This window comes from Eriocheir sinensis, chromosome 29 (assembly GCF_024679095.1).
Source record: "Eriocheir sinensis breed Jianghai 21 chromosome 29, ASM2467909v1, whole genome shotgun sequence".
Classification (NCBI taxonomy): Eukaryota; Metazoa; Arthropoda; class Malacostraca; order Decapoda; family Varunidae; genus Eriocheir; species Eriocheir sinensis.
This window is the reverse complement of record NC_066537.1, coordinates 3,506,800-3,533,308: the sequence shown is the minus strand read 5'-3', so window position 1 is coordinate 3,533,308 and position 26,509 is coordinate 3,506,800. Positions and strand designations below refer to the sequence as shown.

General features: G+C 43.8%; 1 protein-coding gene across 1 annotated transcript; it reads right to left on the bottom strand.

Moving 5' to 3' along the window:
• Positions 1–1,485: 1,485 nt before the first annotated feature.
• LOC127005271 (carbohydrate sulfotransferase 11-like) lies at positions 1,486–11,359 on the bottom strand (the record flags this gene model as incomplete). Its single annotated transcript, XM_050874064.1, has 5 exons — positions 1,486–1,612; positions 1,666–2,320; positions 9,917–10,117; positions 10,275–10,357; positions 11,099–11,359. Coding segments are annotated over 4 exons (912 nt in total), but the record flags the coding sequence as incomplete, so codon positions are not given.
• Between the last annotated feature and the right edge of the window lie 15,150 nt (positions 11,360–26,509).

Genomic DNA, 26,509 nt, shown 5'->3' with positions numbered 1-26,509 from the left:
TACTGTCCCTACTTGAGCAAGGGGAATGGTGTGTGAAGGTCCCGGCAGTACCCAGAGATCGACTATAGGGTAATGGGTCTTGCTTTAATCAGGAGCGTCCTTGTTTGCGATAATGGGTCCAACTCGTGATCAGGCCGTGGTGAATTATGCACATACACACAAACATAAGCATAGACACATACCCACGCACACACACATACATAGAAACACACACACACACACACACACACACACGTGTGTGTTTCTGTGCGTGTGGCTCTGAACACCTGCCTGTGTGTAAGAGACTCAACACCTGTATTTTTCCTCCCTCCCTCAGTCTCCAAGCTGCCCCCTCTCCTGCTCCCTCCCCTGTCCCCCGTATCCTACTGTCTCGTTATTCATTACTTTTCCATCACAATATTTTTGCATTCGATCACAATAGTATATATGCAAATGTTTTGTGGTAGTATGAATGCTATGCAAAAATATATTAAAGTAAAAATAATGAGACTAAAAACGCACAAATAGATAAAGATGAATAGGTTGGCGTTTAGACGATTTGAATATCCAATTTTCATGTCACGAATATTATAAACACTAATATATCAGTCGAAAGGGAAACGGAAATGTAATTATTCTCGCGTTGGAAATAAATCTGTGGAGGTTATGTAGGCTTGGAGCGGTGACACGTCAATTTCTTATTGCACACTGGCTGGCCGGAAGAAGGTGGGTACGGAGGCTAAACCCTGAGAAAGGACCCCAAAGGAGAGACCTTTTGTTGTTTCCGTTGGATGGACATAAGGAAGGGGAGAAAGCCGCAAGTTAGGCCGAGCACAAGGGGGTTGTCGCGGTGTGATCTTCCAAAGCATCAAGAGCGCTGATAAAAGATTAGGTTTTAACCTGCAAGTAAAACCTTATTATTCGTAAAAACTCATCCTCTTCAAGTGTAAAACAGGTATTACATTGCAATTAGTTTAGAATTTCTCGTTCTGGTTAATATTATTAGCAAGTCATGTATAAAATTATCATTTTGAGCACATTTGAATGTCATAAGAAATTTTTTTGAGGAGTAAAGTGAGAAAACATGTCGACGTTGTTAAAGGTTTGAGGTAAGCCAAGATTATGATAGTTATATTTGAAACACGTGAATGGCTCATGGCAGCAAGAGTTATGTGACGGTAAGGTTAAGGTGAGTGCATACGCTATAGCTGCGCATGGCTGCGGTGCTCTTCTCCGAACCGTTAGCCCTTTGATCCTGGGGTTTATTTTCCCCAAGTACCCATTTTTCGACCAGCCCGAGAGGGAGGATGAACGGCTGGGTGAGTTGCACGACTGCCAGGGCCGGGATTCGAAGCTGGACCCGTGGAGTCGTATCCAGGCATAATGACCATTGCTTCTCTGGGGCGCTGTGTAGACTGAAGTTAAAAATATACCAAGAATATGGTAAGAATCCTCATCAAATATATGCTACATAACATCAACTCTAATCTTTTTTTTAATTAAGCCATGAACACAGCAATTACATACCTATTAGACTTTCGTAAGCAGTGTCAGATGATGATAAACAACCAAATCGAAAGGAAAAGGGAGACACATCGTCAGCATTTATTCTGCAAGACTTACCAACAGTGAACTTTCTGCTCAAGGTTTAAGATAAGAGTTACCTCCTAAACAATGTCAGATGACGAAATGGAGATTACGAGTGAAGGCAATTTGCTTAATTCGTCAGGATATAAGACTCAACATGTTTGAAGCCTTTGGTGTTCTGTCCCTACCGTTTTTGTTCTAAGAGACATGCTGTACTTGGAAAGATTAGGAAAGCTATGGGAGACAGCCATCAACCAATACCGCAAGGGTCTGAACCGTGCGTGCTGCTCTCAGCGAGATGCAAACAAACAATTATCGGTGTGCTGTGGAAACGCCGTGACGGACTTGAAAGAAACATTGATCTATGATAGCCTACGTTTTCCTCCATCATAAGAACCTGTAATCGAAGAGTAAGTAATCAGACAGGTACTTTGAGTAAAAAGCCAAACGCTCCGCCCGGGTGAGCTGCTCAAGGTACTTGGCGACGTACTGGTTCGCGTTGACTGGTTTGCTCGCCTCTGGAAATCTGCCAACCAGCTCCCTCACCCCGAGCCACCTCAGAACGTAGTCGGCGTCCTCTTCGAGATTCTCCATCCTGCCGATAAAGTCGTACTCCACGGAGCACGGGGCACACAGCTCGTGCATGGGCAGCCAGTGTTCGTTTCGCTGCTCCGCGGTGCCTGGTCCCGGCTCGGAGATGTAGCGAATGAACTCGGAGAAAGAAACGTCGTGTCCCTCCGCCTCGGTGATGCCTCTGTGTGTGTGTGTGTGTGTATGTGTGTTACAAAAAACTATTAGTATTAAGGTTACTACAATTATATACTACTACTATTACTACTACTACTACTACTACTACTACAGCTACTACTACTGCTACTACTACGTAGTACTACTGCTTCCAATACTAATAACTATTCAAGCAATGCTACTGCTACCACAACTACTATCACTACTACTGCTGCTGTTACTTCTAATGCTTAAAAAATAAGAACAATTACAATAATAGTAGTAATTATTTAAACTCCAATAGTTCTAAAATAATAATAATAATAATAACCACAAATATAATAATAATAATAATAATAATAATAATAATAATAATAATAATAATAATAATAATAATAATAATGATAATTGTAATGACTAACAGTACAAAGAATAATAAAAATGAATATATAATTATCAAAGTACTATTAATTATAATAATATTCGACCCTCAATTTAACGAACTAAATAGGCTATCAACAATAGTGAGTTACCAGAAAAAGGTCCACTACTTGGGTTAATAGAAGTGTGTTTAGGTGTTGCCTTAGGCGCCGGCAGGACCTCTCTTGGATGGCCCAGCCTGTTAGTTAGTTACTACTACTACTACTAATACTAATACTAATTATATTTTTTCGGCTAGTCATGCCACTTTAAAACATACCTACCTCCGCCTTCCTCCCCCTCCTCGCTAGTGCCTTCTCCCTTCACTTCTCCCTCCTCCTGCATCTCCCTCTTCCCCTCCACTCCTTCAGCCGCTTCTCTCCTCTCCTCCCCTCTCCCCTCTCCTCACCTTCCATCTCCCCTCTCCACACCCGCCATACTTCCCTTCCCTTCTGCCGCCGAGGACATTCATTCATCAGCCCCCTCTCCCCTTTCCTCCACCTCTTCCTTTCCTTCCGTCTCTTCCTGCTCTTCCTCGGATTCTCTCTCCTTGTCCTCCACCACATCACTTCCTCCCTCCTCTGCTACCGCTACCTCCGACGCCTCCTCCTCCTCCTCCTACTCCTCCTCCCCCGCCACCCTCCATGTCATCTCCTCCTCCCCCCCCCCCTCCTCCCCCTGCTCCCCCACCACGTCCTCCGCCACCTCCTCCTCTCCCCCTTCCCCTTTGACGTCATCCCCCTCCTCTCTCCCCTTCTCCCACTCATCGTCCTCCTTCTCCTCCTCCTCCTCCTCCTCCCATGTTTCCATGTTTCCCCTGTTGCCGCCCCTCCCTCTCCCCCTGTAGCGGCTTCCCTTCCGTCTACTGACACAGTTTCTAAGAGGAAAGTCCTGGTGGTTGGGGACTCCCAAGTCAGGTTCATTGACAGGTACTTTTGTTCAAGGGATAAGGAAAATAGGCTTCGAGTGTGCTTTCCCGGGGCAGGCATCCAGCACGTATCTGACAGAATGGAGGAAATTTTAGCAGGGGAGGGGACACAGCCTATCGTCTTCTGCAGTTTCGGTGGTAATGACATCAGTAGGGTGGGTAGCGAAGAGATATTTCGGCGCTTCAGGGAATCGTTCGCTAAAGTGAGAAACTTCGGGGGGGGGGGAAGGGGTGCCGGCCGTTTGTGGTGTTTTGCCAAGGAGGGGGGTAGGTGAGGGATGGCTTTCCAGAGCCTTAGGAGTAAACAGCAGGCTTGCGGCCCACTGTAAGCGAAATGGTTGGCTTTTCCTTGATAATTGGGACCTTTTTTACAATAAAGGCACCTTGTATGCCAAGGATGGGGTGCACCTGTCACTCCAGGGGGTGGAGGTTCTCGCAGACTCCCTCGAACGATCACTTAGCACCCTACATAAATTTTTAGAGTAGGCGAGGGGGGAGGGCCTGTCATCAGTGGCTATGCATCGCAGACTGGGAATAGGGGGTGCAGGAGTAATCGAAAGGATGTAAGAAAGGATGGTCTAACGGCTTATTACACCAACAGTAGGAGTCTCAGGAACAAGATAGATCTACTGAGGGGGAAAGCATGTGTCGAGAAATTCGACATTATAGCTATCACGGAGACGTGGGTGTATACTGCAAACAAAAACTTCATGTCGGAGTATGAAATAGATGGTTATCAGATGTTTCACAAAGATAAAAAGGGAAGAAGGGGAGGGGGGGTGGCACTTTATGTTAAAGACACACTTAAATGTTCTGCTAACAACTCTGTTCAAACAAATGGCGACTCAGAATCAGTTTGGGTGGACGTCCACAAAGGGAAAGACAAACTAATTCTAGGGGTTCTCTACAGGCCACCCAACCTTAACAGGCAGGACACTGATATATTACCGCAAGAGGTAGGCAGGGCGAGCAGGAGCAAAATGTCTGCATAATGGGGGATTTTAACTATAGGAATATTACTGGGAAGGCATGATGGGTGATCTAGAATCTGAGGATTTTCTGAAAGTAATACAAGATAATTTTCTCAAGCAGACAGTAACTGAGCCCACCAGGGGTAACAACATTCTAGAGTTGGTCTTAACTAACACCGAGAATATGATCAACGAGCTAGATGTTGGGGGAGAATTAGGTGGCAGTGATCACAGGGAAATTAGGTTGAAATTAGACTGGGCGGTGACCCATGAACTCAACCCTGTGTTGGTGCCTGCCTTTAGAAGAGCTGATTATGAGGGGCTCAGTAGACACCTTGAGGAGGTAAATTGGGAAACCCTAGGGCTGGATGAGGGCCAGATCTCGGGGCTGGAACCGGAAAGACATGGGAACCATCTAGAAATGACCTACAATAATTTAGTGAGAGTAATTGCAGAGGGTCAGAGACAGCATATCCCTTACCAAGCACGTAGGAAGGAAAATAACGACCCCAAATGGATGACCCGCAGACTCAAGCATGAGATAGGCTTGAAGAGAGGAATTTATAGGAAAATAAAGAACGGAGAAATTCACCTCAGGGGTAGGTATGTTGAGCTAGCCAGGTCGGTGAAGAAGAACACCCGCCTAGCAAAAAGAAATTATGAGATTAGGGTAGCCAACGAGGCCAAGAGCGATCCCAAGGGCTTCTTCAAACTGTACAGAACGAAAACAAGGGACAGAATTGGACCGTTGAAAACAAACACGGGCGAGCTCGTTGAGAATGGAGAAGATATGAGTCAAATGATGAATGACTATTTCCTCTCAGTTTTCACGCAGGAAAATCTAACAACCATTCCGGAGAGAGTTCAGGTATATGAGGGCGAAGAGAACGACAAGTTGAGGGATGTGATCATCACTAGGCAAGTAGTCCACGATGATATTGGTTGGTTGAAGAAAAACAAATCGCCGGGCCCAGACGAAGTATTCTCAAGGGTTCTGAAAGAGTGCAAGGAAGTCCTTAGTGGCCCTCTTACCGATATCTTTAAGATGTCGGTAAATTCTGGATATGTGCCCAATCAATGGAAAGTAGCTAATGTGACGCCGATTTAAAAAGAAAGGAGACAAGTCAGCCACCTCAAATTATAGCCCAATTAGTTTAACATCAGTTGAAGGAAAAAAAATGTTGGAGTCAATTATAGCCGGGAGAATTCGGGACCATCTAGAAAAGCATAATTTAATTCATGATTCACAGCATGGGTTCACAAAGGGTAGGTCTTGCCTTACTAACCTGTTGTCCTTCTACACTAAAGTAATCGAGGCGGTTGACCGAGATGAAAACTATGACATATTATATCTAGATTTCAGTAAAGCGTTCGACAAAGTCTCTTATCACCGGCTATTACTAAAATTACAGGCTCACGGCGTAGATGGGAAAGTTTTGAACTGGATCAGGGCGTGGCTTAGTGGTAGGGAGCAGAGAGTGCAAATCAATGGTAAAAAATCTGAATGGGGCAGTGTTACGAGTGGAGTCCCTTAAGGGTCGGTGCTGGGTCATCTGCTTTTTATTATTTACATCAATGACTTGGACACAGGAATTAGTAGTGATGTCAGTAAGTTCGCAGATGATACCAAGATCGGTAGAGTAATCCAATCAGACAGGGACGCTACCGTTCTCCAGGATGAGCTTGACAAACTATATGATTGGGCGGGGAAGTGACAGATGGAATTCAATGTCGGGAAGTGTAGCATTCTGAGTGTAGGTAGGAATAATCCCTCACACAATTACTCCTTAAATGACACTCCTCTAAGCAGGTCTGGGCGTGAGAGACACTTAGGAATCCTGGTGAGCGCTGACCTCCGTCCTAGGACTCAATGCATTCAGGCTAAACATCGGGCCAACAGAGTATTGGGTTTCATCTCAAGGAGTGTAAGCAATAGGAGCGCTGAAGTCATCCTCAAACTTTACTTAGCACTAGTTAGACCTCATCTCGATTATGCAGTTCAGTTCTGGTCCCCCTACTATAGAATGGATATCAAGATGTTGGAATCTGTACAGAGGAGGATGACAAAGATGATTCAGGGGGTGAGAAACTTGCCTTATGAAGACAGGCTGAAGCATTTAAATCTACACTCTCTAGAAAGGCGAAGGTTGCAAGGAGACTTGATCGAAGTCTAAAAATGGATGAAGGGCTTTAATAAAGGGGATATCAGTAAGATTTTGATAGTAAAAGAGCCAGGTAGGACGCGTGGCAATGGTTTTAAGTTAGACAAATTCAGATTCAACAAAGACATAGGCAAGAATTGGTTCACTAATAGAGTGGTGGACGAATGGAACAGGCTTGGGAGCCGTGTTGTGGGTGCCAATCATAGCTGGGCACGATAACAGAAAACCTTATTCCCGATAACCGATAACAGTTAATGGAAAACCTTAACGGTGATAACCGATATACGTTAACTGGAGACACAAATATAGGCGATAACCGATAACCGATACCCGATATAAATCCACAATTCCGATACTACCTAGTGATAAGTCCGATAGGCGAAAACGATAGTATTTTGATATTTCAAATAGAAAACAAAGATGAATTCAAATTTTCATCATCTGGATCTTATAAAACTTACAAAACCTGAAAACCACACGTTGACACGTACCTATGGACGATAATACTAGAAACGCCTGAACCGGTGTTGTGTTATTTGGCGTCACCACCGTCAAAAGCTGGCGCTTTTTTTTTACAAACAATGGTCTCTCGTCAACTGCGCATGCTCAGACAAGCAGGCGTAGACCTGTACAGTCTCACAAAGCTTTTTAACCGTAATTAAGAGTTGCTGGAAGGCTGAATCAGACATACAGTACCACTACCACCATCCACGCTATTTCTAGAACGACACTCTGTTTCTAGAACGACACTCTGTACATATAAATACAACTCGTACAGAGTGTTGTTCTAGAAACAGCGTGGATGGTGGTAGTGGTACTGTATGTCTGATTCAGCCTTTCAGCAACTCTGTTAACAAGCTTTGTGAGGGATACGCTTACTGGTCTGAACATGCGCAGTTCACGAGAGACCAGAACTTAGTGTTTTAATGTTGATGATCTAAGTACGAAATCTCTTCACCGAAGATGTTTCATACTCCGAAGTTTTTTCAAACTACACCGGGCGCCCGGGCCACGCATGCGCACTAGGGAGGAAACTTTTTTTCTGAGAGGCGGAAAAAAGTAGCGAGTATCGCTAGTTTGGTTACAAAAGTAACGAAGATATCGATATATATTTAAATAAGTAGCGGATGGCCGATAACCCGATTTTGTTATCAGCGATAAAGTATCGCGATAACTTATCGCGATAACGCCCAGCTATGGTGCCAATACCATAGATATATTCAAGAAGAGGTTAGATAAAGCCATGGATGGTGAGGTAAGGTGGGGTTGAGTGTACAGGAGCTGCCTTGTTAAGGCCAACCGGCCTCTTGCAGACTCCTTACGTTCTTATGTTCTTATGTTCTACTACTTCTACTACTACTACTACTACTACTACTACTACTACTACTACTACTTACTACTACTACTAATTATATTTTTTCGGCTAGTCATGCCACTTTCGTCTAAACAATAAAGAACAAATCTACAAGCATATGGACAGGAGGGAGAAGTATTGTTTCATCCAGTTCCAAATCAAATAGATGCAAAGAGCCAAAAAAAAAAGTAATTCATGAGAATACGTATATAGACATGGAGCAATGTATTGAAAACTGTACTGAAAACAAGTTAAAGAGTTATGTCAACCATTCTTGTTTTAATCAGTGTTCGCTTGACATGTGTCCGCTAATGACACTTGGATATCTCAAGATGGTATAATTCCTTGGCGATGATCAAGCGACAATCTACACAAAGGTAAACGGCGAAGAGGTTAATAAAGGGGGTATATTTCTGTCGCAAAGAAGATCACCAGAAGACAAATATCTAGTTTTACGTCAGTCTCCTCAAGGAAATTAATTTGTAAATTACTGTACTGCACTGTTCCTGCTCTATTACATACACAAGAAGCTAGTTATGGGATAATTTTTTACCTCCTGCATTTGCGTAAAAAAAAAATGAATTTCATATATATGATTTCATTCTCCAACCCTGAACTGCTGCCAAAGTGATAATGTTTCCAGAGTTCCTCCCGCCAGTACCAAAGTATTATTATATTTTCACTTCTCCAGGATTGGTTCAGTGGGTAATTTAACCAGCACTCCGCACTTCGAGTAACTTTGGCCTTGTCCTTACAATGTGGATGACAGGGTAGGGAGGCCTGACGCATTTTCATTGATTCCTGGTTAGCGACATGTTCCGATCGTGTAGAATATGTAGCAAGGGAGATTTCTAATATGTTTCATATGTTTCACAAATTGATATGACAAGTTGCCTCATGAATCTAATTGCTTACCGTAAATATCTAATCCTCGGAAACTCCGGTATATTATTGACAATGGCTGAGTGGTCAGCGTGCGGGCACTTTGTCCTGGAGCACCTGGGTTTGAGTCCCGCCTGCCGCTACAAGCTAACATTCTGTCATTGCCGAGTGCATATAAGACTACCCAAATGCTGTACTGAAGACCACTTATCAACCCGAACTTTTGATCAACTCTCTAAAGAGGATCAAGAATGAGCTCAATGGGACAGCATGAGCCAAGAAAGATGGCGCCACTACAAAACGTGTCTGCGTCATAACGAGCTGTGGCCGACCAATAGGCCCCTCCAAGAAACCCTACCGGCGCCATAGGTTGAACATAAAAAAAAAAAAATAATAATAATAATAATAATAATAATAATAATAATAATAATAATAATAATAATAATAATAATAAAATAAAAAAGGGACCATAATCGGCGGCTGACCTAACTCTGAAGAATCCTTATCATTGCTTCAAGTAATGTAAAATAATACTTCCATTTTCCAACCAAATAAACGAAAATGCATGAATAGAAAAAATGAATCTTATTCTCAAAAATAAAACTTTTACGATAATTGTCTCACTCCTTCAAACACTAAAATGTAAACAGAAGAGAGAGAGAGAGAGAGAGAGAGAGAGAGAGAGAGAGAGAGAGAGAGAGAGAGAGAGAGAGAGAGAGAGAGAGAGAGAGATTGATTGATTGATTGATTGATTGATTGATTGATTGATTGATTGATTGATTGAGTGAGTGAGTGAGTGAGTGAGTGTGTGTGTGTGTGTGTGTGTGTGTGTGTGTGTGTGTCAAATCGTACTTCCAATAAAACCCACCATTCTACCTTCTACGTATTTGAACCTCCTCCAGGTTACCTGTACTTTTGCTCTATCTTTTTCCCAACTGCTCTGTGGAAGTCATAGAGCTCATCCACCCTCTCCAGTTTGTCTCTGAATGCCGAGAGGACGCGCTCAAAGGGATTACGTACGAACATGAACTTCTTGTAGGTCTGCAATTTCTCCTCCGGATTCTTACTGGAAGCCAGCTTCGGCAGGCCACTGGTATGTACCTGACCTCTGGAAGGAGAAATGGGAAATGAGATGCTGAAAGGAATAGAGAGGCAAAAACATGACAGACATGAATACCCCCACCAAGCAAGGGAAAAAGAACCTGACATATAAATATCCATTCCTAGTTAGGGAAACTATCCTGACAGCATCCTGGGATACCCACCTAGTTAGTGAGGTGATGTTTTGCTCCGGCGCCAGTATCCCAGTCGTCTTCAGGAGCACTCTCCTCCAGCTGGTGCACGAAACCTGGTGGAAGGAACATTACTTTTGTAAATACCATTCCTCCCTCTCCTTCAAATTCAAGCTGTCCGAAGGTAGTGTGTCTATGATGTGACCTATTATGGACCGCAGAGAAGGGATTTTAGCAACAGCTTTCAGGTGAACAATGTGGCGAGGACGGACCTTCGACGTTTCTCCATACAGATTCATTAGCACTGCACTGCCAGCACTAGCACCTTTATTTTTTACATGTGGCCTGTAGCGTCGGTAGGCTAATCCATATGGGCCTGATGGTCGGCCCGAGCCCGTCATGGCGCAGGCAATTGTTTATAGTGGCGCCATTATTATTGGCTCATGCTGCCCCCGGAGCTCATTCTTTATTTCGCTTGCGCTGTACAGCTTCTTCTAGAGTCCAGGTTGATGAGTGGTCTTTAGGACAGCATGTGGGTAGTCTTAAGCCACTCGGCGGTGACTGAAAAATCCCAGGTGGTTAGCGGCGGATTCGAATCCACATCATGGACAACGCACCGAATGCGTGGCCGGTACGCTAATCACTCAGCCACTGCCTCCCCTGCAGCGAGACATTCTCCTGTGTGCCTTCTAAAAGTAAGTTACTCCTATTGAAGAATCCAAATCACTGTAATTAATGCAAATTTCAGCCTTGTATGGTTTTTCTTACATTAAAAGCTTGACACTATCTCCTATCTTGTCCTTAACTTGTTTCCTTCCTCGCCCTTCTCTCCTGCCCTTCCCTCATGTTTCCCTCACCTTGGGTATGTAGCAGTAGATCGCCTTATGCGTGTCGTCGTAGAGCAGGTGTGACAGTCTGGCGCTCTGTTTCTTGAAGTCAAGCGCCTTGCAGGTGTTCCTCACATGCTGTCTGAGGGCCTCGCTTCTTGTCAGGGGGTTCAGGGCTGGCTGTACAAGGTAGAATGCTTGGGGTGGGACTGGAACAACAACAAAAACAGAGTAACTGAGTCGCCTATTCACTATCTTAGTATATATGGATTCATTGCCAACCCCGTCATCGCGTCATGCGCTTCCGTGGTGTGTGTAAATATTATCTACGAATCTGTAGATCGGGGTTGGAATCTTAAACTGGATAGTAGTTAACAAAAACAGCCCGCTTGGCGCTGCTCCAATAAACGCAAACAGAATAGGATGCCAAAAGATAGGTCAATTTCAGGAGAAGAGGTGTCTTGACACTGCTCTCTTGAAAAGAGATCAATTCATCGGCAGGAGGAAATATAGACATAAGGAAGGCTGTTTCAGAATCTACCAGCGGAAGGGATAAAAGAATGAAGATGCTGGTTAGCTCTTGCATAAGGGATTTGGACAGTATAGGGGTGAGCAAGAGTAGAGAGTCGAGTGCAGCGGGGCCGCGGGAGGGGGTGAGGCATGCGGTTAGCAAGTTCAGAAGAGCAGTATCGGTAGAAGATAGAAAGAGATGCAACACTGCGGCGGAATTTATGATGTAAGAGACTGTCAGTAAGAGGAGGGGAAGTTGATGAGACGAAGAGCTTTAGACTCCACCCTGTCCAAGAGAGCTGTATGTGTGAAACCATCCCACACGTGAGATGCATACTCCATACGAGGTCCAACAAGACCCTTGTATATGGATGGCATCTGTGCTTGGGAGAAGAACTGGTGGAGATGATACAGAAAGCCTAAACTAGAGGAAGCTGATGTAGTAAGACAGGAGATATGAAGTTTCCAGTTAAGATTTTGAGTTAAGGATAGACCGATGATGTTTAGTGTAGAAGAAGGTGACAGCTGAGTGTTGCCGAAGAATAGGGGATAGGTGTTTGGAAGGTTGTGTAGAAGTGACAGGTGGAGAAATTGAATGTTTTAGGCGTTGATAAACATCAGGTTCTTTCTACACCATTTAGAAATCATGGCAAGGTGTGAGGATAAGCGTTCTGTAGCCTCCAGTTTGGAGTGTTTTAATTCCTGTTGTGAGGGTCTTCTGTTGAAAGAATTTGAATTATGCAGAGTAGAATCATCAGCGTACGAGTGGACCGGACAGTTTGTTTTGGAAAGATCATTGATGAATAATAGAATGAAAGTGGGAGATAGGACAGAGCCCTGCGGGTCACCACTGTTGATAGGTTTAGGGGAAGAACATTGACCGTTTACCACAGCAGAGATAGAACTGCCGGAAAGGAAACTGAAGATAAAGGTATAGAGAAAGAGAAGGATAGAATCCGAAGGAGGGTAGTTTAGAAAGCAAAGGCTTGTGCCAGAGTTTGTCGATTGGTTTCGAAATGTCTAGGGCAACAGTGAAAGTTTCACCGAAACGGCAAAGAAAGGATGACCAGGAGTCAGTTAAGAAAGAAAGAAGACCACCAGTAGAACGCCCCATGCAGAATATCCAGTTAATCTTAACATTCATGGCGGACGATAAATGTTTACCTGTGAAAACCTGGAGAAGGTAAACTGTGGTAACCCGGATGTTCCAATAGCTCTGTAAAGATGAGGTTATCTATGGCAGGTTATTTTATGGCTGAAGGGCCAACGAGACAAAGATGAGCACCGAGGCAACGCGCAGCCGTAGCATATGCCCGTAACTTTACGTGTTGCATCATGCTGCAGCGAAGAGCTCAGACTCTCTTAGACTCTTCATCATTTGTTTGAATACAAATCAAAGAAAGTTTTAGTTGGAAGTTTGTCACTCACTAAAGCTACAACAGGTGACCTGCATAATAACTCGAAAACTATCATATTACAATATTGTGAGGGACGACATTATATGCCTGAAACCGTGTATCTGTAGCATCACACGTAAAGAAATATTTGATTATACCTTGCTTACCTCTCTCAACAGTGCTTATAATCAATAATTAAAGAGCTACTGATCCACAAATGTCATCAGAAAACTCCAGGGTATTCGAATCGCAGGCTTCCAATCACACTGTATTTACAAATAAGGTTTGGATATAAATGGGATGATTAATTATTTACAAACACATTTCACAAATACATGTAATGAGTAATTCTTTTCTAGCATTACCCTCAACTACGTCTCCTCCTGGACAAAAGATCCACAATGAATTATACCGACAACAATGTCATCAGAGAGTTACGATGCTACCATCTCGTTATTAACAAGACCGTGAAAGACCTGAATCAAACATTTAAACTCATAAAAATAGCAACACAGCTAAATTTAATTCAGGACAAATTATAACTAATTTGATTACTGGCATTGATTCTATATCGGGTTACTTACCTATGTCACCTTGACAACGAGAAATAATGGAAAGAGAGTAGACAATCAGCAGCGTCACCAGGCACCCCAGCATAATCAGCAATACTCCCTGAAGGCCATACACGGGAGCCCTGAGGGTAAGAGTATTTATTTTCACCTTTCTGGTCGATCTTTTTGTTCTGCTCATTACCGATTTTTTTTCATTTTGTTCAGGAAGCCTCATATCTGCAAAACCTCATATATTTCTTCCTTGTTCCTTCGTATCATTCCTGGCAGAGCATTTGTCGTTGTAATGGACGATCACTGTCAGTCTAAACAAAAATGGCACTGGAGCTCCATAGAGAATTATAAAGAGACACACCTCCTCATCCCGCCCACGTCTTTTTGGCAATGCAGAATGTATTGAAAATTCTTTCGATGATTACATAATTTCAATTTAAACCAGTATTACAGAAGACTCTCACTGCAGGAGTTCAATCAAATTCATCCTTTCTGCTGACTGCCCTGTTTCTTCAACATGCAATGGTGAAGTATTCCTGAATGTGCCGTTAGGTATTGAGAGAGAGAGAGAGAGAGAGAGAGAGAGAGAGAGAGAGAGAGAGAGAGAGAGAGAGAGAGAGAGAGAGAGTGTGTGTGTGTGTGCGTGTGCCTGTGTGTGTGTGAGCCCGCGCGCGTAAAAGCAGTTTTACAGACAGAATCTTATTACAAAAAAATATGAAAAATGCCTTTCGTTTTGACCAATACCGTTTTCCTTTCACCAATAGCTTAATTTCAAGGATTCTACCTCATTGTGTTCCTAGAAGTTCGTAGTCGGACTATAGTCTTCATTAAATTGTAAGTAAAGGTTTCCTGTTGTTGCCTCTTGTCTCGTGCCAACAACAGCACGACAACACCGGGTGTTTCTCTGGGCTCAGGACTGAGGTGCAGACACGCATTTCATTGGTTTGTCGGTGTGTCTCACGTGTACGGCCATACACGGACAAAGGGTCACTAAACACTGGTGCATACAGGATGCTTGTGAATGGAAAACCGCGAGGCGCTTAGTTTGCAACACCAACGTCGAAATTTTCTAAGATACACAAAGCGGAAACAAAGCAATGGAGCCGCAACTGCACATCTGCACCACTTGGCGACACACACACACACAATGACCTAGCGTCGTCAACAGCGGTATCATATATGATTAGCTCAGCTCCCACATGCGCACTAGCAGAGAGGGAATCTTCCACGTATGCAATACCAGCAGCTTGTTCAATTACCCAAATCGTGTCAACATCATCTTTGTATTAAATGAGACTATAAAAGGCCGAATTCATCACAAAATTTAGTGATAAGTATATAAATAAATAAATAAATAAATAAATAAATAAATAGATAGATAGATAGATAGAAAAATATATATAGATAGATAGATATTGATATAGATATAGATATATAGATATATAGATGGATAGATAGATAGATAGATATATACAGATAGATAGATAGATAGATAGATAGATGGATATTGATTGATTGATTGATTGATTGATAGATAGATAGATAGATAGATAGATAGATAGATAGAGATAGATAGACAGATAGATAGATAGACAGATAGATAGATAGAAAAAAAATAGAGAGAGAGAGAGAGAGAGAGAGAGAGAGAGAGAGAGAGAGAGAGAGAGAATAATGTATGTGTATAGGGGGCGATTTCGTCCTGACAACTGATTCCTTGGATACCAAGGAATCAGATATTTGGATGAACATTCTCTCTCTCTCTCTCTCTCTCTCTCTCTCTCTCTCTCATTTCACTCGCTATTTTTTTTATATCTATCTATCTATCTGTCTCTCTCTATCTATCTATCTATCTATATATTCTGCATGCACTTCTGTTGGCAGCTTTCCGTTTCTTTATCATTTACACTTTCATCCGACATCCCCCGGAATACGCAGTCTGGTGTACCTACAGAATAAAACTTGCATTCCAGATCACCTACCATCTTATTTATCCATCTACCTTGGTTTCGGTTAAAGTTTCAAATATCAGGTCCTTCCTTGCCAGTCTACCTGCTTAACTCAATTTTCCTAGTCAGCTATGATCCCTTGCCAGCCACCCTCCCGTCCACCATGCACGCACAGTTGCATGAAGGAGCCCCAACTTTCACTGCACCATGAAGCCGTCTCTCCGGACCTTCTCTGTCGACACAACATTCGGTTCAGTGGGAGTGAAGTTACAATAGTGTACCTTTCCAAGTACAGAATGATTCAGAGAAAACGGGAAGAAATAGACAGAGCAGGGACAGCAAGCGAGCGAGCGAGGAAGTGGTCGAGAGAGAGAGAGAGAGAGAGAGAGTGTTTGTCTGACTCTGAATCACTGTACCGTCTTACAAACCACTGCTTACATAGAAAATCAGACCACACAGACCCCATGGTCCTGAATAGGTGATCTGTCCTTAAAACATATATAAGTGATTCTTTATTAATCAGATGACTCCAAAACTTTGCATTTCTACTTTAGCTAATATTAAGTTAAAAAAGTGTCGGTTGATCTTGTTTTTAAAGGTCATTCGTGTTACATTGGACTACTGAAGGTGGGAGGTTATTTCATTCTCGCACTACAACGTTGGTGAAGAGAGAGAGAGAGAGAGAGAGAGAGAGAGAGAGAGAGAGAGAGAGAGAGAGAGAGAGAGAGAGAGAGAGAATGTGTTTGTCTGACTCTCTGAATCACTGTACCGTCTTACAAACCACTGCTGTGTTGGTGAAACTTCTTTTTTTTTTCACTTTTCCTGTTAGCACCGTTACCAATGACTTTTTTACGACTATATATCTCTACAAACTACTTCCGTTACTTTTACAACTACTTTTACCACTACTTTTACTACTACTTCTACTACTATTGCAACTACTACTATTACAACTGTCACCACCTCTACCGTCAACAAGACCGTAGCTGATTATTTTGATTTGAACTTCTGCTCAGTGACTACTGCACTAGCAATAGAAACGACGGGTACTCCCTGTCATATCTACATGGGCTGGCACCGGTGTGGCGTTAAGTCTTGTCCCCTGATTCGGTTGGTCCTATCTTGATCTGCGCATCGCGGAACCCAGTCTTTACTATCACAGAGTAAGTGAAGCATCCAAGTGTAAAGAAGTAACCAAGGATGCAAAGCGGAAGAGGTCAAAAGAAGAAGTGTTGATATCCAAGTTATATACATAGCATATAGGTCATCATTTACTTCTATAAAAATACAAATAAACTTGGGTGGAACATCCCGACAAGCAGTCGACAAAAGACACGGTACCGTGTCGAATTTCATCCATCCTGTGTATGTAAACAAGGTCCGGCCAAACCAAATCAGGGGACGAGACTTACCGCCACACTGGGATGTAGCCTTTGGAGTGAGTGGGTGTGAGCTGGGCGTGAAGGTCGCAGCAAGTGTGTCCAGCGGTCAGAAGAAAAAAAATCAAGAGCTTCCAAAATCTTTCAAGATTGAGCGAAACATTCCAAGGTAGAGAAATATTGAATATTCCTAATGAAATTTTAAAATTTTAATAATTATAATTAGATACTTTACAATATTCAAAGAATATTCTTTTCTTTACATTAGGTAAAAGAATACAAGCACAGGAGCTGCCTGTACAGGCCAGCCGGCCTCTTGCAGACTCCTTACATTCTCATGTTATGTTATTTTGTAAGCTAAACTCAATAATTTTAATAAATATACACATTTTCAATTTAATTTTCTCGTATGATTTTCTGAGGGCTTTCGGGTTTCCTCCAACGTGTGCCTTGTCCCCCAGATGCTACTTGCGTTACTCACTTGTTAGGGACTTGTGGCCACGCACATAATGTACGTAATGCAAGAAAAAATATAACAAAAGGCAACACTACAGCTTTATATCACAATTTATTAGGTACTAGAAAGAGTATACAGTATATCACAAAAATATATGAAAATACCTACCATACATAACAATGTTAGGTATTGTACGGTAGGTATATTCAAATATATTTCTTCTCTCATTTATATTTTGTGATATTGAATGTAAACAAAAATCAAGATTTTGTGCATTTTCATTTTTTTTTTCTTACAAGCCTTCAAGCTAGTGCCTAAATTTTCAAGAATTTGTTTTTTTTTTCAAGCACTGGACACCTTCCTCGCAGCGCATAACTAACCGACCAGTCTGAGAACTCGTCTGATGTCCCTTGCTGTCCTATGCCCCCTCCCTCCCTCAAGCTTGTCCTGCCTACTACTCTCCCCTCCCTCCCTCCAGCAAGCTTGTCCTGCTTAATGCCCTTCCCTCCCTCCCTTAAGCTTGTCCTGCCTATTGTCCTCCCCCTTTCTCCTCCCCTCAAGCTTGCCTGCCTACTACCCACCCCTCCCTCCCTCCTCCAAGCTTGTCCTGCCTAATGCCCTCCCTTTCCACCCTCAAGCTTGTCCTACCTACTACCCACCCCTCCCTCCCTCCAGCAAGCTTGTCCTGCCTAATGCCCTCCCTTTCCACCTTCAAGATTGTCCTACCTACCTACCCACCCCTCCCTCCCTCCTCCAAGCTTGTCCTGCCTAATGCCCTTCCCTCCCTCCCTCCTCCAAGCTTGTCCTGCCTAATGCCCTTCCCTCCCTCCCTCCTCGAAGCTTGTCCTGCCTAATGCCCTCCCCTCCCTCCCACCTCCAAGCTTGTCCAGCCTAATGCCCTCCCTCCCTCCCTTCTCCAAGCTTGTCCTGCCTAATGCCCTTCCTCCTTCCTCCTCCAAGCTTGTCCTGCCTAATGCCCTTCCCTCCCTTCCTCCTCGAAGCTTGTCCTGCCTAATGCCCTTCCCTCCCTTCCTCCTCCAAGCTTGTCCTGCCTAATGCCCTTCCCTCCCTTCCTCCTCGAAGCTTGTCCTGCCTAATGCCCTCCCCTCCCTCCCTTCTCCAAGCTTGTCCTGCCTAATACCCTCCCCTCCCTCCCTCCTTCAAGCTTGTCCTGCCTAATGCCCTTCCCTCCCTTCCTCCTCCAAGCTTGTCCTGCCTAATGCCCTTCCCTCCCTTCCTCCTCCAAGCTTGTCCTGCCTAATGCCCTTCCCTCCCTCCCTCCTCCAAGCTTGTCCTGCCTAATGCCCTTCCCTCCCTTCCTCCTCCAAGCTTGTCCTGCCTAATGCCCTTCCCTCCCTTCCTCCTCCAAGCTTGTCCTGCCTAATGCCCTACCCTCCCGCCCTTCTCCAAGCTTGTCCTGCCTAATGCCCTTACCTGCGTTCCTCAATCTTGTCCTGCCTAATGCCCTCCTCCTCCCTTCTCCAAGCTTGTCCTGCCTAATGCCCTCCCCTCCCTCCCTTCTCCAAGCTTGTCCTGCCTAATGCCCTTCCCTCCCTTCCTCCTCCAAGCTTGTACGGCCTAATCCCCTTCCCTCCCTCCCTCCTCCAAGCTTGTCCTGCCTAATGCCCTTCCCTCCCTTCCTCCTCCAAGCTTGTCCTGCCTAATGCCCTTCCCTCCCTTCCTCCTCCAAGCTTGTCCTGCCTAATGCCCTCCCCTCCCTCCCTCCTCCAAGCTTGTCCTGCCTAATGCCCTTCCCTCCCTTCCTCCTCCAAGCTTGTCCTGCCTAATGCCCTTCCCTTCCTTCCTCAATCTTGTCCTGCCTAATGCCCTTCCCTTCCTTCCTCAATCTTGTCCTGCCTAATGCCCTTCCCTTCCTTCCTCAAGCTTGTCCTGTCTAATGCTCTCCCTTTCCACCCTCAAGATTGTCCTACCTACTACCCTTCCCTCCCTCCCTCCTCCAAGCTTGTCTTGCCTAATGCCCTTCCCTTCCTTCCTCAAGCTTGTCCTGCCTTCTGTCCTCCCCAATTCTCCTCCCCTCAAGCTTGTCCTGCCTAATGAGAGAGAGAGAGAGAGAGAGAGAGAGAGAGAGAGAGAGAGAGAGAGAGAGAGAGAGAGAGAGAGAGAGAGAGAGAGAGAGGTGAATGTGTGTGCAATAATAATAATAATAATAATAATAATAATAATAATAATAATAATAATAATATACGGTTTTTCAAGTACGGCAGCCGTCAGGCTGAAAATTTACATTTTAGAATTACATTCAAGTAAATTTCGCTAGCGAGAACAAGTACAAAAAGAGAAGGGGGATGGAAAACGGGGTCAGACTTCTCTCTGGGAGGGGTTGCCGGGAATGGAGTGCAGTGTGGTGGTGTCGGGGGGTTTGAAGGGGCGGATACTTCCAGATGGCGGTGAGGTCAAGTGCGATGTTAATCCTCAGGTAGGATGCTGGGTTCAGGTGACAGGTCCCAGAGGGATGCAGGTGGGCAGTATCTGGGAGGTCACTCAGGGATACCCAGGCTTAGTAAGGAGGTGCTAAGCCTGGGCCGGCGAGACACAGGTGGTGGTTGCTGGCCGGTTGGTTGTCATATCTTCTTTCTCGGAACAAGTGCACAGCGTTAAATGAAGGTGCCGTACAACTTGCCCCAAACCTGAGTGACGAGGCTGCCTCACTGCCTGCCACCTGAACTGACCCTCCTCTGCTGCTGGGTGATTTCGTCCTCCGGAGCTTAAGCGTGTCCTCGATTTTGTGTTGGCGACACAGCTCTCATTACCCTTCCAGCACCACTAACACACTGCATTCACTGTATGTCTGTATAATGTCACATTTCACGAGTGTTCTTTGTAATAATGAGTACCTTGAAAACAATGGGAAGGGGCGGGGGAATGGGAGGCGAAGGAGAAGAAAAAGAAAAAGAAAAAGGGTCAACAAACTGACCCTGTGCCTGCTATGGGGAGCGCCATGTGACACGTCTTGACCCCGTGAGGGTCAAAAGAGAGGTGTGTGTGTGTGTGTGTGTGTGTGTGTGTGTGTGTGTGTGTGTGTTTTGGCAAGGTTTAGGATAAAGTGTTACCTCCTATACAATGTCAGGTGAAGAAATGGAGACTATAAGTGAAGGCAAGAGTCAGGGCATGTTTGTCTAGAGTAACATAAGACTTAACATGTTTAAAGCCTTTGGTGTTCTGTCCCTATCGTTCTTGTTCTAAGAGACATGCTGTACTTGGAAAGGTTAGGAAAGCAATGGGAGACAGCCATTCACCCATACCACAAGGGTCTGAACGGTGCGCGCTGCTCTCCAGCGAGATTAAACAAACAGTTATCGGCGTGCTGTGGCAACGCCGTGAAGGACTTGAAAGAAACATTGACCTGGGATGGCCTATGTTTTCCTTCTTCACAAGAACTTGTAATCGAAGAGTAGGAAATCTGGCAGGTACTTTGCGTAAAAACCCAAACGCTCGGCCCGGGTGAGCTGCTCCAGGTTGGAAACGTGGTGGCTGGTTAGCTTGCCGCTGGGAATTCGCCAACCAGCTCCCTCACCCCGAGCCACCTCAGCACGTAGTCGGGGTCCTCTTCCAGGTTTTCCATCCTGCCGATAAAGTCTTACTGCACGGAGCACGGAACACACAGCTCGTGCATGGGGAGCCAGTGTTCGTTTCGCTGCTCCGCGGTGCCAGATCCCGGCTCGGAGATGTAGCGAATGAACTCCGAGAAGGTAACGTTGTGTCCCTCTGCCTCGGTAGTGCCTCTGTGTGTGTGTGTGTATGTGTGTGTTACAAAAAGCTGTTAGTATTAACGTTACTACTACTACTACTACTACTACCACTACAACTGCATCTACTAAAACTAATGGTTCTACAACTATTTATACTCATGCTACTGCTATTGACTATAGTGTGAATAACAACAACAATAATAATAATAATAATAATAATAATAATAATAATAATAATAATAATAATAATAATAATAATAATAATAATAATAATAATAATAATAATAATAATAATAATAATAATAATAATAATGATTAATAATAACAATAAATAATAATAATAATAATAATAATAATAATAATAATAATAATAATAATAATAATAATAATAATAATACCTAATAATAATAATAATAATGCTATAATAGTAGTAAAACTGTTTGTAATGTCAATAGTCGTCATTCCATTTTCCGATAGTCAGATCACTGATTGACTGAGACCACTTCCCTGTTCACCATAAGACGAGCACACGGACAGTAGGGGAAAGTATTGTTGCACCCCATAAGTAAGCAACAGATGCAAATAGTCTAGAAAATCAAGTAATTCATAAGAGTATACGTGTACAGAAACTGAGAAAAGTAATGTTAACTGTAAGGAAAATAAATTCAGCCTTATCTCAACATGCGTTTATGAATGATACTTGGCTGGCTGCACACTAAAGAGGTTAAACGATTGGAAGATATAAGAAAAAAGGGTTGTATATTTTTCTTATAAAAATCGGGAAAAAATAATATTTTTGCGTGTTACGTTTTCTTCAAGTACACTGGATTTTGTAAATAACACTGTTGCACTGCTTTCATTCTATTACATATATTAGAAGCTTATCATGGGTTATTTTAATATCTCCTCCATTTGACTTTAAATAGGAATACAATAACTATTTATGGCTTCAATCTTGAAATCTTGAACTGGCCGCCAAAGTGATAAGTTTTCCCGAGTTCCTCCCACCCATAACAAAGTATCACATTTTCATTTCCCCTGGACTGGGACAGTGGGGGATTCAACCAACACTTCACACTTCAAGAGGTACTTTGCGTTTTCTCACAATGTGGATGAGAGGGTAGGGAGGACCGACACTTTACCATTCCTGGTCAGCAACGTGTTTCGGTCTGCTTGGGATATGTATCCAATGAGATTTTTAGTCTATTTCAACTATTATCTAATCCCTCTCCGGAACCCCATTATAATAAAGTAAAAGGATCATAATCGGCAGATGATGTAACTCCTAAGCTTTATTATTCCTTCATGTAACTATAAGATGAAATTTCTATTTTACAACAAAAAATGCTGGAATAAAAACAAACAATCAGTATTCAAAGGTAGATAGTTAAGAAAACTACCACTTCTGCACACCTCGCGGGCAGCATGTAAAGGGTAAACTTGAACTCCATGTACTTCTAAACGGCGCAGTTTACCGTGCATAAAAAAAACGCTCGTGTGATATGAACCCAAAATGTAAACAGCCCAAGTACTGGCTTACCCCCGCCCACATACGGCAGATTTAATATAATTTATATAGGTAGGTATGTGAGAGAGAGAGAGAGAGAGAGAGAGAGAGAGAGAGAGAGAGAGAGAGAGAGAGAGAGAGAGAGAGAGAGAGAGAGAGAGAGAGAGAGAGAGAGAGATCAAACCTTAACTACAATAAAACCCACCATTCTACCTTTCTACGTTTTTGAACCTCCTTCCCACCTTACATGAAGTGCTTCTCTATTTTCTTCACAATCATATTGTGGAAGTCATAAACCTCACTCGGCCACTCCACTTTGTCTCTGAATGCCGAGGGGACGCGCTCAAAGGGGTGACGTACGAACATGAACTTCTTGTAGGCCTGCAGTTTCTCTTCGGGGTTCTTACTGGAAGCCAGCATCGGAAGGGGTATGGAATGCACCTGACCTCTGGAAGGAGACGCAGAGAGTGAGATGCTGAAGGGAATGGAGAGTGAGGCAAAAACCTGAGATAAGAATACCCCCACGTAATTAAGAAAAAAAAACTGACACATGATTACACCCACCTAATTATGGAAAATATCCTGACAAACATGCATATACCCACCTAGCTAGGGAAATATCCCGGCAACACCCTGACAAACACATGCACGCCTAGCTAAGGAAAAGATCCTGGCAGCACCCTGACATAAAATGATACACACCTAGCTAGGAAAAATATCCTGGCAGCTCCCTGACATACACACACCTATAGTCTTCCCAAAATGTCCAGTCCGTTCTGGTGGGGCACCGAAAGGGAATTTCCCTGATGCGGCGTTGCCATATGTACTAGCAACAATTAAAGGCTTAGCAAGGAAATGCGATTTATTTCCTCTCTCTCTCTCTCTCTCTCTCTCTCTCTCTCTCTCTCTCTCTCTCTCTCTCTCTCTCTCTGCGGGTGAAGTGTTTTCACCTCAGGGAACTAGACGTCCCTGCCCTGCATAGTCTCAGGTCACCCTTGGACAAGGTGTAATACCTGATCTGTCTCCCGTGCCAGGGTCACGGTGAAGCCTCTGGGCAGCAGCAGTGGTGGATTGGACTGCAGGCAGAGGCTCTCTTTATGAGACAATGGCTGGAGTTCCAGGGTCCTAGTCAGCTGGACCGTGCCTAATTGTTTAGGCCTGCGGTGTAGAGGAGTGTGGCGACCTCTACACTAAAAAGCCTCCCTGGGAACCAGTTGTCGGTGTGAGCTCCCCGTCCCTCCCCTCTATCGACGGTACTCCCATCCTTATTCTGCATAACAGCTGGTTCTTGTTTTCTCCTGAAAGAGATGTCTTCCGTGGTCCATTTGAGGTTGTACCTCCCGGCTTCTAGGTGGAGTTTCTGAGGGTTTTTCTTATACTCAAGGAATATTTCAGCTTTTTGGTCTCTCAGGAAGGGCGTCTGATACTCTCTAGAGTTGGTGGAGAACACCTGGTGACAGGTGCCACTGGCCAGGCCTCGAAAGGGTCGCAGAGTTGGGTTAGACGTTTCGGAAAGTGGGAACGAATTGCTGGTTCCCCTCCTCCCTTGCCAGCTCTGCTCTGAGTGACTACGCCGGCCCCGTTCTATTTGACAAAACTTCGAGGATAATAGCTGAAAAGCGCCGGGTTGTGAAAGTCTCTCTCGTGACCGAGGCTCAGGACAAGCGATTGGTCTTTAAGGCGTTTTCAAGACCCTGTGGGAGGGAACTCCCAGTGTTGGAGGCATCTAACACAGCAGTATCTAATTTCCATGTACAATTTTTATCCAATTCAATTTATGGTCATACTTTAAGTTATTTCGAAAGTGCTTTTAATATTTGCCCAAACTGTTAACTCGCTTAAATTTCTAACAATGCCTTCGAACCTTAAGTGTGACGTCTGTCCCGGACGATTTGCAGCTCAGTACTTCCAGCTGAGTAGAACTTGTCGCCTCTGCGTTCAAAGATTACAACTTCAGAAGGCTGTGACTGAATGGAAAGTCAAACATGATGATTTTGAAAAGAAATTCGAAGCCCTTCAGGAATTTGTTTCAAATAATGTGGCAGTGACTCCACCATCGATGGTGGAGAGGCCCTCCACCGAGACTGTGCCCTCTCCTGACGAATCGCCTGCTTCACGGGAGGACGTGTTACATGCCTCACAGGTTGACTCCCAGCCTGCCTCACAGGCTAACCCTCACCCTGCCTCACAGGCTAACCCCCAGCCTGCCTCACAGGCTAACCCCCAGCCTGCCTCACAGAACAACCACCAGCCTGCCTCACAGGCTGACCCCAGGCTGCCTCACAGGCTAATCCCCAGCCATTCACGCGGGGACAAATGACGTAAAGACAACCCGTTATGAGGAACTGCTTGAGAAATACCGCCGCATGATCAAGCAGTATAAACGTAAAACGGATGCCAGTAACATCATAATCTCAGGAATCCTCCCGAGGGTCGGTGCCGAATCTATCTTTTACAGTAAGGCCTTCAGCACAAACAACAGACTTCAGTCCCTTTGCTTACAAGAAAACGTCCAGTTCACTAACTTGTGGAAGTTTTTACTACGATTCAGACTTGTTCCTTGCTGATGACATCCACTTAAACCCCGTTGGAGCAGCCCGTTTCGGGAGGCTGCTCTGTGACCAAGCGGCTCTTCGAAAGCCAAAAAGCGCGGAGGCGAGAACACCAGCAGCTCCTTCGTAAGGGAGCACTCAACCCGCGAAACCCCCGACTCGAATCACATTAAAGCTTGCTATGTAAACGCTCGTAGCCTACGTAACAAATTTGAAGACTTAGAAGTCCTCGCAGCTACAAATCATTATCACATCATCGGAGTCACAGAATCTTGGATAGACACTTCAAATAGATATTTCATTGCGGATTATAGATTACCGGGTTATACCACCTTTAGTCATGAAAAAGAGAACAAACGGGGTGGAGGCGTTATCTTTTATATCCACAACTCTCTCCATCCAGTATCCGTGAAAACAGATATTATAACCAATGTAGACACGGTCTTCATTGAAATTAAAAATAAATCTCTAACATAGTAATTGGACTTATCTACAGACCGCCTGGGCAGACTCTTGATATCGATCACGCATTAAGTGAATTATTATTAGAAACAAGTAGCAGGTACGAGGCAGTAATTCTTGGGGACTTTAACTTGCCAGTGAAAAGATGGGGTGAACCTGTACACAAAGTTACTAGAAAGTGATTTACATCAACACGTTCAAGAACCGACACGGGAAAATAATATATTTGACCTTATCTTTTCAACGACAGTTGATCTAGTTAACGAAGTAAATGCTGGTCCAATTTTTAGTTATAGCAATCACCGAACAGTCACATTCAGCATCAATATTAAAGAAAGTAAAGCAACTCCTAGTAAAGAAAAGGTGCCTGATTATCAGAGAGCGAATTTCGTAAGACTCCGATCAATTCTAAATAATTATGACTGGACTAAAATCTCGGCTGAAACAGATATTGATAAATCTTGGGGGACCTTCACCACAATATTGAACAATGCCATAAGCATATGCGTACCCTATCGTAACAGATGTTTAGCTTTTAAAAAGAAACCCAATTGGTGGAATAAAGAAATTCAAAATAGCCTATCTCTTAAAAAACGCGTATACAGTAGATACATATCAACTCAGAGTGAGGCTGACATACTAGAGTTGGACAGAATTCGCCGCGAAACCAAGAAATTAATAAAAAGAAGCAAGACAAATCTTGAAGAATATATAGCGGAAACGAGTAAATCTAATCCCAAATAATTTTTTAGCTATGTAAATAATAAAAAGTCACTCACTTGTGGTATCGGACCGCTTGCTAATGATAATGGTAACCACACAAACGATGAAAATGAAATGGCTACAATCCTAAATAACTTTTTCGCATCCGTATTTACCGACGAAAATTGTTTATCACCTCAACCGCCGGAGGTTAGAAGAACCGAAAAGATGTTAAGTGGCGTGCTCATCGTAGAAA